This window comes from Chiloscyllium punctatum, chromosome 48 (assembly GCF_047496795.1).
Source record: "Chiloscyllium punctatum isolate Juve2018m chromosome 48, sChiPun1.3, whole genome shotgun sequence".
Taxonomy (NCBI): Eukaryota; Metazoa; Chordata; class Chondrichthyes; order Orectolobiformes; family Hemiscylliidae; genus Chiloscyllium; species Chiloscyllium punctatum.
In genome coordinates, this window is record NC_092786.1 from 40638203 (window position 1) to 40651101 (window position 12899).

General features: G+C 40.5%; 1 protein-coding gene across 3 annotated transcripts in view; it reads right to left on the reverse strand.

Moving 5' to 3' along the window:
* myo1ea (myosin IEa) overlaps window positions 1-12899 on the reverse strand; it is a 149960-nt gene that overhangs the window by 52660 nt on the left and 84401 nt on the right. For all 3 annotated transcript variants that reach the window (XM_072565032.1, XM_072565030.1, XM_072565031.1), the window contains 4 exons: window positions 5814-6010; window positions 4179-4259; window positions 1908-1994; window positions 125-211 (listed from right to left, as the gene is read on the reverse strand). In XM_072565032.1, coding sequence (XP_072421133.1) covers window positions 125-211; window positions 1908-1994; window positions 4179-4259; window positions 5814-6010 — 452 coding nt within the window. The remainder of the gene's footprint in view (window positions 1-124; window positions 212-1907; window positions 1995-4178; window positions 4260-5813; window positions 6011-12899) is intronic.

Below are 12899 nucleotides of genomic sequence, written 5' to 3' on the forward strand. Positions count from 1 at the left end.
TAATTCTTTTTCAATAAACAGCATTATGGTCTTTGCTGATGAATAATGAAATATGAAACAAGATACAATTTCATATATTTGAACTTTGTTCTAAGTATATAGAAGAACCAGTTCTGATACTTACAACTTTGTTCTCTATAAGGTCACAGACTACTTTATTATTGAAATAGTCGATTGCAGTCCACTTGATTCCCTCCTGCACGTATTCTTCCTGGGGGAATAAAATTACATATTAACTGATGAGCTAATTCAGGCTGAAGAGAAATGGTTGCAGATGAACTGAAATAAAGGACATTGAATAGTAACAGTACTCACTAAAACACAGTAGTACTACAAATTATAATTGCTGGCTAACAGCCTCTGCTAAGTTTCAATTTCAAAAGTATATTTGCACATTTTCTGCTCATCAAGGTGAAGCACACTGGTGCTGATTCTAATACAATTACAATCTAGCTGTTTCTTTGGCCAAACAGTCAAAAATTCTGTACTATATACGATTTTCTTTTGTAACATAATGCAAATTAAAAGTTGGTTTTTGTTAATTACATCTTGAAGATAATTTTTTGACTTCCCAATACAGTGAAACAGTCCGGAGAATATTTATAATCTGAATGGAAGCCCTTTGACCAATACTGTTGGTTGTATTCAAAAATTAATTGGTCTTTGTAAATGTGAATTAAAACAGAGAAAATTTATCATTTATAATTAATATACAGCAAGTTATTGTTGATAGGTGTCAAAGGCAGATATAACACTGGGCAACAAGTTATTCCTTAAATGATGAAAATTGCCTTTGTTTAATTGAGAAATTATGACCACAAAGTTAATATATTTTCTGGAAATGAAAATGTTGAAGTGTGACGAATTAAAAGGTTGATATTGAACACTAGTTCCAAAAAAGACCTGTCACAGTTCGTTTTAAAATCAGAATGTATATTGAACTAATAACAGTTTAAAGAGTGTCTTGTGGTCACATTATAAAATCCAAGACCAATCTTTGTTATATTTATCAGACCAGCAATAACAATGGATGAGAGCTTAATGCATTTATATGTTTGTAAAAATAACATTTAAACAGATGAATTATTTCCAATCCTCAAGTATGTGATTCTGGAATTTTAACTATTTTTAGATCTGACCTATGCTCAAGGTCAATATGATTTAAGACTGTATGGTTGACAGGGGGAATGGAGGAGATGAAGATTCATGTCGACCTTCCTTGCATGGAAAATGGATCAAAATTAAATTGAAACAGGGACAGAAAATGAATTGAAATGGTGAAAGGTCTAGATTTTCTTTAAAGTGGCATTTTACTGATGTGCAAACAGTTTAAAATGCCGGATTTATGGATAGATTATTTTTAATCAACCTGTTTGGACCTCTTATGACACAACTTCAGGGATGGCAGGACTTAACCTAGGGTCTGTCTGTCCAGAGGCACAGACATTAGCACTGCGTCCCAAAATTTGTGGAACATAAACATCCTCTGCAAAGCAGTTAATAGCTGTAATATAATCTATTTGTCAGTTCAGTTTCATAAATATATCAAACTTTCATTTGCCAAGTTTCCAATATCAATGCTCCCAAGCAAAACAAAAATATATTCAGTGATATGATCCTTAGAATAAATATGATTAAAGAGAAGATAACAGAAGTGCAGAAAAAAAAGCTGGCCATTTAGTCTCATGATCTTGTAATGATACCACTTAGTGCAGGAAACTTTGGGGAAAAGCCCTTGAATTATTATATGCAAATATGTTGGATATATTTCTGGAAGGTTACAGAAAGAATGACTAAATTAGATGGAGCTACTGCTTGATGCTGCAACCAGTTCATTTAAATAAGGGGGCTATCTAAGTGGATGGGCTACTACAACAGCATAAATAATTTTGAAATGTCAGCCATACCTGCTCAGCTTTCAGAGTGAGCTCAATAAATATCTGCTGGAGCTTTTCATTCACAAAGTTGATGCAAAACTGCTCAAAGCCATTTTTCTACAAATACACAGGGGAACATCTTGAAAATGAAGACATTAGCAGCACATAAACACTTTCAGTAAAACTTAGAAATTAGTAATAGGTATAAAGTCTGGTCAAACAGTAGATTTCGAGTCCAGCATTTCTCTTAGAGAGTCAGAGTCCTACAGCATGGAGACAGGCCCTTTCACCCAAATTGCTCCATGTTGACCAAGATGGCCGTCCACTTCAAACCTGTTTCCCTGCACTATGCCCATATCCTTCTAAACTTTTCCTATCCATGTATTTGTCCAAATGCCTTTGCAATGCTGTTAATGTACCCACCTCAAATGCTGGCAGCTCATTCCATATGCATACTACCCTCTATGAAAAAAAGATGCCCCTCAGGTTCACTTTTATTCTTTCTCCTCTAACCTTAAACTGATGCTCTCTGGTCCTTGATTCCCCAACCCTGGGAAAAGGACTGAGTGCATTCACCCTATCCATGCCTCTTATGACCTTACACACCTCTATAAGGTCCCCTCCTAATCTCCCATACTCTAAAGAAAAAAAATCCTAGCCCTATAACTCAGACCCTTGAGTCTGGAAACATCCTTGTAAATTTCTTCTGCACTCTTTCCAGTTTAATAATATCCTTTTTGTAGCAAGGTGGTCAAAACTGAACACGATACTCCAAGTGTGGCTTCACCAACATTCTGTATAACTGCACCATAATTCCCAACTTCTATACTCAGTGCTCTGGCTGATGAAGGCCAGTGTGCCAAAAACTGCCTTCACTGCCCTGTCTACCTGTGATTCCACTTTCAGAGAACTGTGTTCCTGAACTCCAAGGCCCCTCTGTTCCACAAACTCCTTAAGGCCCTACCATTCACCATGAAACGCCTACCTCAATTCGACTTTCCAAAATGCAAGACCTCACACGTATATTAAACTCCATTTGCAATAATCTTGCAGTTTTAAAATCAAACATCCAAGATCTTAAAAATGGAGAATAAAGGGATCTTACAAATATGTTAAGATCCTGATTTTCAATCATGGTTTGGGACATTTCCAACCCTAAAGTGGGAAAAACTGGCCCGGGAGGTTGGATTTTCATTGCAGAATGGTGGGGTTCCTCGAGGGATGGGTTGAGTGACACTGGAATGAGAGTGGAGGGTGTAGGCTCTAGATAAGGGCCAGACCCTCACTACACCGTCGCTGTTGAAGATGAATATAAAACTAATAAAGGCAAAAACAGCCCTTCAGCCTTCACAGCCCATTACTCCTCCACAGTCTCACCATTACTCACCTAACATTATGCACACACCCCCAATGTTCCCTCATCTTCCATGCCATTCTATGCCTCTGTACACACCTCCATTATGTCTCATACACTCTTTACCAACACATGTCCTTCTACCTACCCTCATAATCTCAATTCCACCTAAAGCTCTTTTGCTCCTGTACCCACCCTCATTATGCCAACTCATGTGAGCCACTTACCTGCAAAGGCCCTTTATAGCTATTATGCCAACTTAATGTCAACTCATGTTAACCCGTGCCCCACCCATCACCCTTTGCTCTTCATTCTCCCATAGATCCAAAATAGGCAGACTTCAGGAACCATGCTGATATAAAATAAAGTTAGCTGAGTATTGATGGTTATTGCAAAACTCTGATTGATACAAAAAATTCAAAGCATGTTGAAATTTCTCTCACTAATGTTGTATGAAAACAAACATGTCTATTCTGCAAGAACGTGAATTGGTCATCAAATAATTCACTTAACAGGCACCCCACTTTGAAAATAGATTGGAAAATTAGACATGCAGCACAAATCCTATAATTGCTTACAGGATGCTCTGGTATGGTGAAAATTTCAGAAGTGGCTGGAAATTGGAAGTCCCACTCGTAAATATGGCACTTCCTAGTTTTGCAGGGGCATGTCTCTGACATGGTGAACATCTGGGCTGCAGTGTCCACCTATTAATAACATTAATTGTTTCGACTCGAGAAAACACCAACTTTTATTGACATTCAAAATTACTAGTTGGATAAAAATACTTACTGAACACAGGGAACTGAAGTATTTTGAGACACACCAAGGAGAATTTAAAGTTACTTGTGGTGATTTTGTTCACAAATACTGTATTTGATGCTTAAATTTACTTGAACAATACTGTGAAAATAAACTGCACTGAAACAAGTAAACTAAAGTCATACTTGAAAAATCTCGAAGCCATAAATATCTAGAACACCAATGTTGTACTCGTCGTGGTCTTTCTCCATGGCTTTGTTTATGGACTGGAAAAAATACAAAATATTGGTGATTACACATGTTGTGGAAAAATATTTTGGTGTTGAAATATAGCTGCACAATTTAGTTACCATGCTGATGTGAAATTCCTCATGTTTAGTATTAATAAAGATATCTTCAATATTACAGCATAGAATGGAATTTCAATGCACAGACGTTACATCAGTCCGGTTACATTTATAATAAAAGCTTATCTGCAAAAGACCCTCTGCCAACTTAATAATAAACTCTTATTAATAATGTAGCAAAAAAAAATGTTAACAAAATGACTGACATCTTTTTGTCAGTCATCTTGCGATTAAAACGTTTTTGGTTTGAAACAGTCAACACTGAAACTATCCAAAAACAACCCTGAAATCACAACAAGGAGCTAGGTTATCAGCAGAACCACTATTAAAAGTGTGAGATAAGAAATACTCATGAGGAATCAGTACAAAAAAAAACCTTTCCCTTTCCCTCAGATACTCTTCCTCCTTGGTGCTGTACAGATCTAAAGATGCAAGAAACCATAAACCCAAGTTAGCTAGCACCTGTGAATCTCAGCAAATTCAGACAGCACCATTAGACCGATGAACTGTAAGGGACATGACAGCCAATCACAATCCTGTTTTCTCCTGAGAAAAAAACATATTTCTGCTGGAGTGGGGCCCATAGTACAGCAGTAAGGAACTATTTTTCTGACTGACCCTAGTCCTCACCTTGACAAGTGGAAAATCTCACATATTGAAGAGAATTGGATTTGGATGCTTTTAATCAAATGGTTAACTCCTTGTTTACAGAAGGATTGGCAGACAATACTCTGTAATTTCAAGCAATACTCTGTACTCTGTACTTAATTTGTTTTTATCAATAACTCTTGCTCCAAAACTACTGGTTTTAATGGTTTAATATGTTAGATTCAGGTTTGAATCTAAAATATTTAATTGGAGCAACCTAAGAGTTATTGCATCTTCTATGTTGCTTCTATTGAGTATTTCTTTAATGCTGTAACAATGAGAAACCTGGTACATGAGATAATTTAATTAAGGGAGAATTGTTCATTTTGTCAAACAAGCTGACTGCTGTGACAGTAACAACAGAGCACATGTGGCAAAAAACATCTGCGATGGAGGCAAAGAAAATACAGAACAATGCTGTTCAGTAAAAAGCACTTCGATAAGTCTATGGGATTCAGTTAAACAGGAAGGACAGTTTAGGACAATCCTTTTGTTTAAAAGACTTCCTCGGGGTCTGTGTGAAATAAATGCTGTCACAAATGCTTTAGTAACAATTACATTATAATGAGAAACTGTTCTACTGTGTTTATCGCTCAATGTTCATCCAACATTTCAAGCACCGTTTTCACAACCTATCTGCTGATTAGATTCGAAATAATGTTCTAAAGCAGCTCCCTGAGCCTCCATGAAAAACAATGTAGCTCCATGACAATAGGCAACATCTGGATACTGCTTCTTTAAATATTTAACAGCATGATCTCACTTTACCATTGTTAGAAACCACATTAATCTCTGTGCAGAGACAAAGTGCCCAGCTGTACTTACATCTACTAAATAGTCAAAAATGCGTGAGTGAAGAGCCTTGGAAAGTGCATCCCTTGTGTAACATGCCTGCTCCACATTTAACGTCACATTAATGCTTTCAGACCTTCCTCCCCATTTGCTGTCCATTTTCCGGCTGGTCAATTTTTCCTTTAACCGTTCTTGATCAATACCAAGTAGGAAAGCTGGGAATGCTAGGACTGTGGTATAAATAATCAGAGTTATTTATTTGCTCAACAAAGGAATTTTGCTCATCTTATGTATAGGGAAGTCTTGGCTCCTTTGCAAAAACAAGTCTTAATTTATGGATTTACAAAAATTCAGCAATGATTAAAAAATAGGCAAATATCTGTTTTATTCTGAAGCCTTAATTGATAAGCCTTACAATATCCTCTACACAGAGACATTTTACTGTGCTTTCATTTACAATGACATGGTTTAGCCATGATATGGAGGAGCTGATGTTGGACTGGGGTGGATAAAGTTAAAAATCACACAACACCAGGTTATAGTTCAATAGGTTTATTTGGAAGCACGAGCTTTCGGAGCGCTGCTTCTTCATCAGGCTTCATCAACCACCTGATCAAGAAGCAGTGCTCTGAAAGCTAGTGCTTCCAAATAAACCTGTTGGACTATAACCTGGTGTTGTGTGATTTTTAATTATGATTTAGATCGTTTTTTTTAAAACAAGCTAGACTATTGACAAGATAAATTCAGCCTAAAATGACATTAGTATGCTGCCAAAGTGTTTGCCTAAAATACCATCCCGCGCTTTGTGATATCTACCATCTCTGCCAGTGGGTGGCACAAGACAATGGTTGTGCCTTTAGAGACAAAAAATAACTGCAGATGCTGGAATCCAAGGTAGACAGGCAGGAGGCTGGAAGAACACAGCAAGCCAGGCAGCACCAGGAGCTGGAGAAGGCCACCCGAAACGTCGACTTCTCCACCATCTGACATTGCCTGGCTTGCTGTGTTCTTCCAGCCTCCTGATTGTCTGCCAATCCTCCTTTGACACTGTGTCTACGGCCTGTCCAATAGTTCCACTGATGAGTCTAAATAGTAGAGGCACTTGTCTTAGCTAACAAGATAATTTAGTGCATAATTGCAATAACTACAGTTTACTTTACTAGTCATAATTCCCAAGGACTCTCACAAGTTGTACAGAATACGCTTGCTCTCCATAAATACTGGCACAGAACTCCCTGTCTCCAACTAAAGTCTGTCACATTGGGTGGAATTAATGCAACTTTAACATTACGATTCCCACCCAAGGCAACTGTCCGTGTGGAGTTTTCACATTCTCCTCGTATCTGCGTGGGTTTCCTCCAGGTGCTCTGGTTTCCTCCCACAATCCAAAGATGTACAGGTTAGGTGAATTGGCCATGCTAAATTGCCCATAGTGTTAGGTGCATTAGTCAGTGGTAAATATAGGGGAATGGGTCTGAGTGGGTCACTCTTCGGAGGGTCGGTGTGGACTTGTTGGGCCGAAGGGCCTGTTCCACACTGTAGGGAATCTAATCTCTGAATCTAATCATTACACGATACATTATTTTACTGGGGGTATTAGCTTGTTTAAAGTGTTTATATTAACACTTTTACTGAAATAGTGAGAGGAATTAAGGATAAGCAATTTAGGCTCTTGAAAGTTTACATTCTTCAGAGTACTTTTGCAGGCCAAATGATGGGTTCAGGCAAATTGGGAGACTATTTCTTAATAACACATATCTTAAATATCTCTGGAAATCATAGAATTCAGCACAGAAGCAGACCTTTCAGCCCACTGTACCTGTTCTAAGTCTGTGAAATGAATTATTGAATTTGTTCCACTCCTCTGACTTTCAATATAGCTCTGCACATTTTTCCTTTTGAAAATTACTATTAAATCTGCTTCTCAAACAGATTGTTCTGGTATAACGCATGTTTCATCAACGCAAATTGGTTATAACATGATTGATGAATAGTGGACACTGTTTGGATAATGCAAACTTTCTACTGAATGTGTATAGCATTTTCTATTGTGTTTCTCCACAGCGTGATTTTCTATAGTGCGAGGTTGCCGTGGTACCAGGTCGTGTTATACCAGAACACACTGTACTATATCAGGCAGTAGATTCCCACCACCCTAACTAAATGCATGAAATAATTTTCTGATTAATATTTTGCCAATTACCTTAAATCTGAACATTCTGCTTACTGACCATCCTGCCAATGGAAACAGTTTCTTACTGATTTTATCAAAACCCTTCCTAGTTCTGTATATCTGTATTAAAGTTCAACTATCCTTCTCTGCTCTGAGGAGAACAATCCCAGCTTTATTGGTCTCTTTACATAGCAGAAGTGCATCATCCCTGGAACCATTCCAGTAAATCTCTTGCGCACCCTGTCAAAAGTCTTGATATCTATCCTAAATAGTGGTGCACAATCTTGGACACAATAATCCAGCTGGGACCTAAACAGTTATTCGGAAAGAATATAAATAAAGTAAGAACTAAAATGTAATGTGAGCTACAAGAGCACAGCTCCACGATGGTCCAGTGCCTGTATATGCAGTGGTTGGTGCGGAAGTTAATGCTTAATCTGAATGAGCTTGAAATATCTTGCTGAGATTGGGGTAGGGAACATACATTAGGCCTCAAAGCCCATTGCTCCAATCTAGACATTAGCTATGTATGAGCTTTTGGTGAGGCTTATACTCATACATACTTCTCTTTCCAAACCTCCCATTTCCTCCAAACCAAAGGAGTAGCCATGGGCACCCGCATGGGCCCCAGCTATGCCTGCCTCTTCGTAGGATATGTGGAACAGTCCATCTTCTGCAGCTATGCTGGCCCCACTCCCCACCTTTTCCTCCGCTACATTGATGACTGTATCGGCGCTGCCTCATGCTCCCACGAGGAGGTTGAACAGTTCATCCACTTTACCAACACTTTCCACCCCGACCTCAAATTCACCTGGACCGTCTCAGACTCCTCCCTCCCCTTCCTAGACCTTTCCATTTCCATCTCGGGTGACCGAATCAACACAGACATTTATTATAAACCAACCGACTCCCACAGCTACCTAGACTACACCTCCTCCCACCCTGCCCCCTGTAAAACCGCCATCCCATATTCCCAATTCCTTCGTCTCCGCCGCATCTGCTCCCAGGAGGACCAGTTCCAAAACCATACCACCCAGATGGCCTCCTTCTTCAAGGACCGCAATTTCCCCCCAGACGTAGTCGACGATGCCCTCCACCGCATCTCTTCCACTTCCCGCTCCTCCGCCCTTGAGCCCTGCCCCTCCAACCGCCACCAGGACAGAACCCCACTGGTCCTCACCTACCACCCCACCAACCTCCATGTCCAGCGTATCATCAGCCGTCATTTCCGCCACCTCTAAACGGACCCCACCACCAGGGATATATTTCCCTCCCCTCCCCTATCAGTGTTCCAAAAAGACCACTCCCTCTGTGACTCCCTTATCAGGTCCACCCCCCCCCACCAACCCAACCTCCACTCCCGGCACCTTCCCCTGCAACCGCAAGAAATGCAAACCATGCGCCCACACCTCCCCCCCTTACTTCCCTCCAAAGCCCCAAGGGACACTTCCATATCCACCACAAATTCACCTGCACCTCCACACACATCATTTATTGCATCCGCTGCACCCGATGTGGCCTCCTCTATATTGGGGAGACAGGCCGCCTACTTGCGGAACATTTCAGAGAACACCTCTGGGACACCCGGACCAACCAACCTAACCACCCCGTAGCTCAACACTTCAACTCCCCCTCCCACTCCACCAAGGACATGCAGGTCCTTGGACTCCTCCATCGCCAGACCATGGCAACATGACGGTTGGAGGAAGAGCACCTCATCTTCTGCCTGGGAACCCTCCAACCACAAGGGATGAACTCAGATTTCTCCAGTTTCCTCATTTCCCCTCCCCCCACCTTGTCTCAGTCAAATCCCTCGAACTCAGCACCGCCTTCCTAACCTGCAATCTTCTTACTGACCTCTCTGCCCCCACCCCCACTCCGGCCTATCACCCTCACCTTGACCTCCCTCCACCGATCGCATTCCCAACGCCCCTCCCCCAAGTCCCTCCTCCCTACCTTTTATCTTAGCCTGCTGGACACACTTTCCTCATTCCTGAAGAAGGGCTGATGCCCGAAACATCGATTCTCCTGCTCCTTGGATGCTGCCTGACCTGCTGCACTTTTCCAGCAACACATTTTCAGCTCTTATACTCATACATAGGCTCATACGTGACAAACATAATGTGGATGAGACACTAGAGGGCTATAGGGTTCTAAGCAGTGATTAACTTGATTTTTGCAGGTTTCATCACATGACCTACCCTCTCTCCATTAGTTCATCCACACATCCATCTGTGTGATACACTGCTTTCCTTCACCAACTGGAAAACAGAATAACCTATTACCCAATTGGATGATGTCAGCTAAAGAGTCGTTATTTCCCTTTTTTCAACAATACTTTATCTGGTAAAGGGATACATCCAAAAAATATATATATTTTTGAAAGTCTGCATAATTTTTCTCCAGAGTTGCACACAACAATATCTCCAATTCCTGGAGACTGCAAGTCAATCCTGGAGGGCTTGCTACTCTAGGGGACCTCTGCTCTCTCTTTGAGCCAGTGCCATCCAGCAAAGCAAGCAAATAGTTGGAGGAAATTCAAGACAGCATTTGACAAATATTTAAGTAGAAACAAAATTCAAGATTACGGGAAAAAGCAGGGAAATGGCACTAAATCATGTTGCTCATTCTGTGTGAACATGTTTAAAATGCATCACTTTTCCAAGCCTGTTATGTTCTGAAGAAGACATATTGGACTCAATGTTGTTGGAACTGCTGTCCAAAAATCACAATCACACTGGTGCCACCTTGCCAGAGCTACAATTCTTATCATTATGTTATTTGGAGAATGTTGAGGGTCACCAACTTTTGGAAATACCTCCCCATATGATTAGAACAATTACTGCAATATTTTGAAGTTCCTGACTTTCAATCACAGGTGAACCTAATTACTGAGGAGTGATTAGTATTCACACACTGCTGGGTCACAGCACTCTGCCTTTTAAAGCACCACTTCACAAGCTGTTCATTAAATGAATTGTCAGAGTTCAATTGGCCTTGATTGAAGCCACTTGGAAATTAAATACAGTTGTATTATATTGAAAATGCAGGTGTTTAGAGAGTCTGTAATTGTACGCTGTGATAAAGAAAACATTTCATTAACAGCAAGAGAAAGAACTTGCAGTTATACAGTTCATTTCATATATGACCTCAGCACATCCCAAACTATTTTGAAGCCAATTAAGTACCTCTGAAATGTAGCCACTGCTGAAAAATATGAATGATACCAAGCAACTTCTACACTGTAAGATCCCATAAACAGCAAGCAGATAATGACTGGTTATTCTGTCTTAATGATGACAGTCGATGGAGAATTATTGACGATAACACTGTGGACAACTCCCCAGTTCTGTCCTGCTGCAAACCTAGACTTTGCACTCATGTTTCTGAAGAAGGACTTGAACTTTCCATTCCAGAAATAAAACAGAGTTGCCACTGCATCACCGTGACACAATAAATGCACTGCAAAGATTCTGGGAACAACGTGTGATGATGCTGAACACACCATTTTTATCTTTACTACCCAGTCAGATGGCTGGCCAGCTGTAGAAATGGTTTTATGTTAGATTAGATTCCCTACAGCATAGAAACAGGCCCTTTGGCCCATCAAGTCCACACTGACCCTCCGAAGAGTAACCCACCCAGACCCATTTCCCTCTGACTATGGGCAATTTAGCATGGCCAATTCACCTGAACTGCACGTCTTTGGGCTCTGGGAGGAAACCAGAACACCCAGAGGAAACCCACGCAGACACGGGAGAATGTGCAAACTCCACACAGACAGTCACCTGAGGCTGGAATCGAACCTGGGACCCTAGTGAGACAGCAGTGCTAACCACTGAGCCACCATGCCATTCACCCTGTTAAAGTTAATAGGATGTAAACAGGACAGTTCCTCCAAAGGGCTGACAATCAGCTGTACCACAATGTCCATGAGCATGCAGGGAGACTTGTGTTTCTGCTGTGCCAGGGCATGTGTTGCCAATGTTGTCTAGGTCATCCTGAGAGATACAAAAATGTGAGGGGAACACCAAAATGCATTAAAACAAACACAAGTGCTGTTTAAGTAGTACATGAATTACCCTAGAATGCATTCGCCATACTCCAGGAAGCTTTGAGCAAACAAACATTCTGGGGAGGCTCACTAACACTTGTGGGGCTATAACTCTGAGTCAATGGTTTCAAGAAAGGTGGACATAAACCTGAAGCACACAACCACTAAAGCAATCCTTCTTGCAGCCTTAGACAGCATTCAAAACCATCCTTCAATCCTCCTGAAATTAATCATTATAGATCGACCAGATGCACCCAGTTTCTGGGAATCTGTTAGAAGCTCTGGGAATTCACACCATTGGAAAATCAAATAGATATTCTCGTAGATGGTGAATTCTGGTCACAGAACGGTCACAAGAAGGCTGCAGTCAATTGAACCAGCTCTGTTTCAAATTAAAATGCAGTTGGTGGGTTTTGGCAGCTGCAACAGGCACAGATGTTTCAGAACAGGATGCAGACTGCTACAGGCAGGCGCTACAATCCCAGGGTAAAATAAACCATCCATAATTAGGGAATGTTGCAAAATTGTCCAAGATGGAATAGAATACAACTATGTGCAGGATCAAGGGAAAACGGTGCACAAGAGAAAGAAACAGGAAATCAAACACTTCCTGAGGAAAGAAAGTTCAGTGCAAAAATCTGACAGTAGCCATCTGAACTTGTGTTTATTGTTACAAAGGATATATTTATTTTTAGTACTGCATTGTGAGGTAAATGAAACAGTAAAATAAAACACTAGCCATTCCACATTTTTAGAAGAAACTTCCAATTCTAATTTTGATACAATGGTGTAAATCTTTTAAACTTATTGCACTTAGGCAATGACCATGAGGTGTCAATCAGCATTTATAAAACCCATCTGATTTTCATTCCAGTGAGACAACATTTTACCT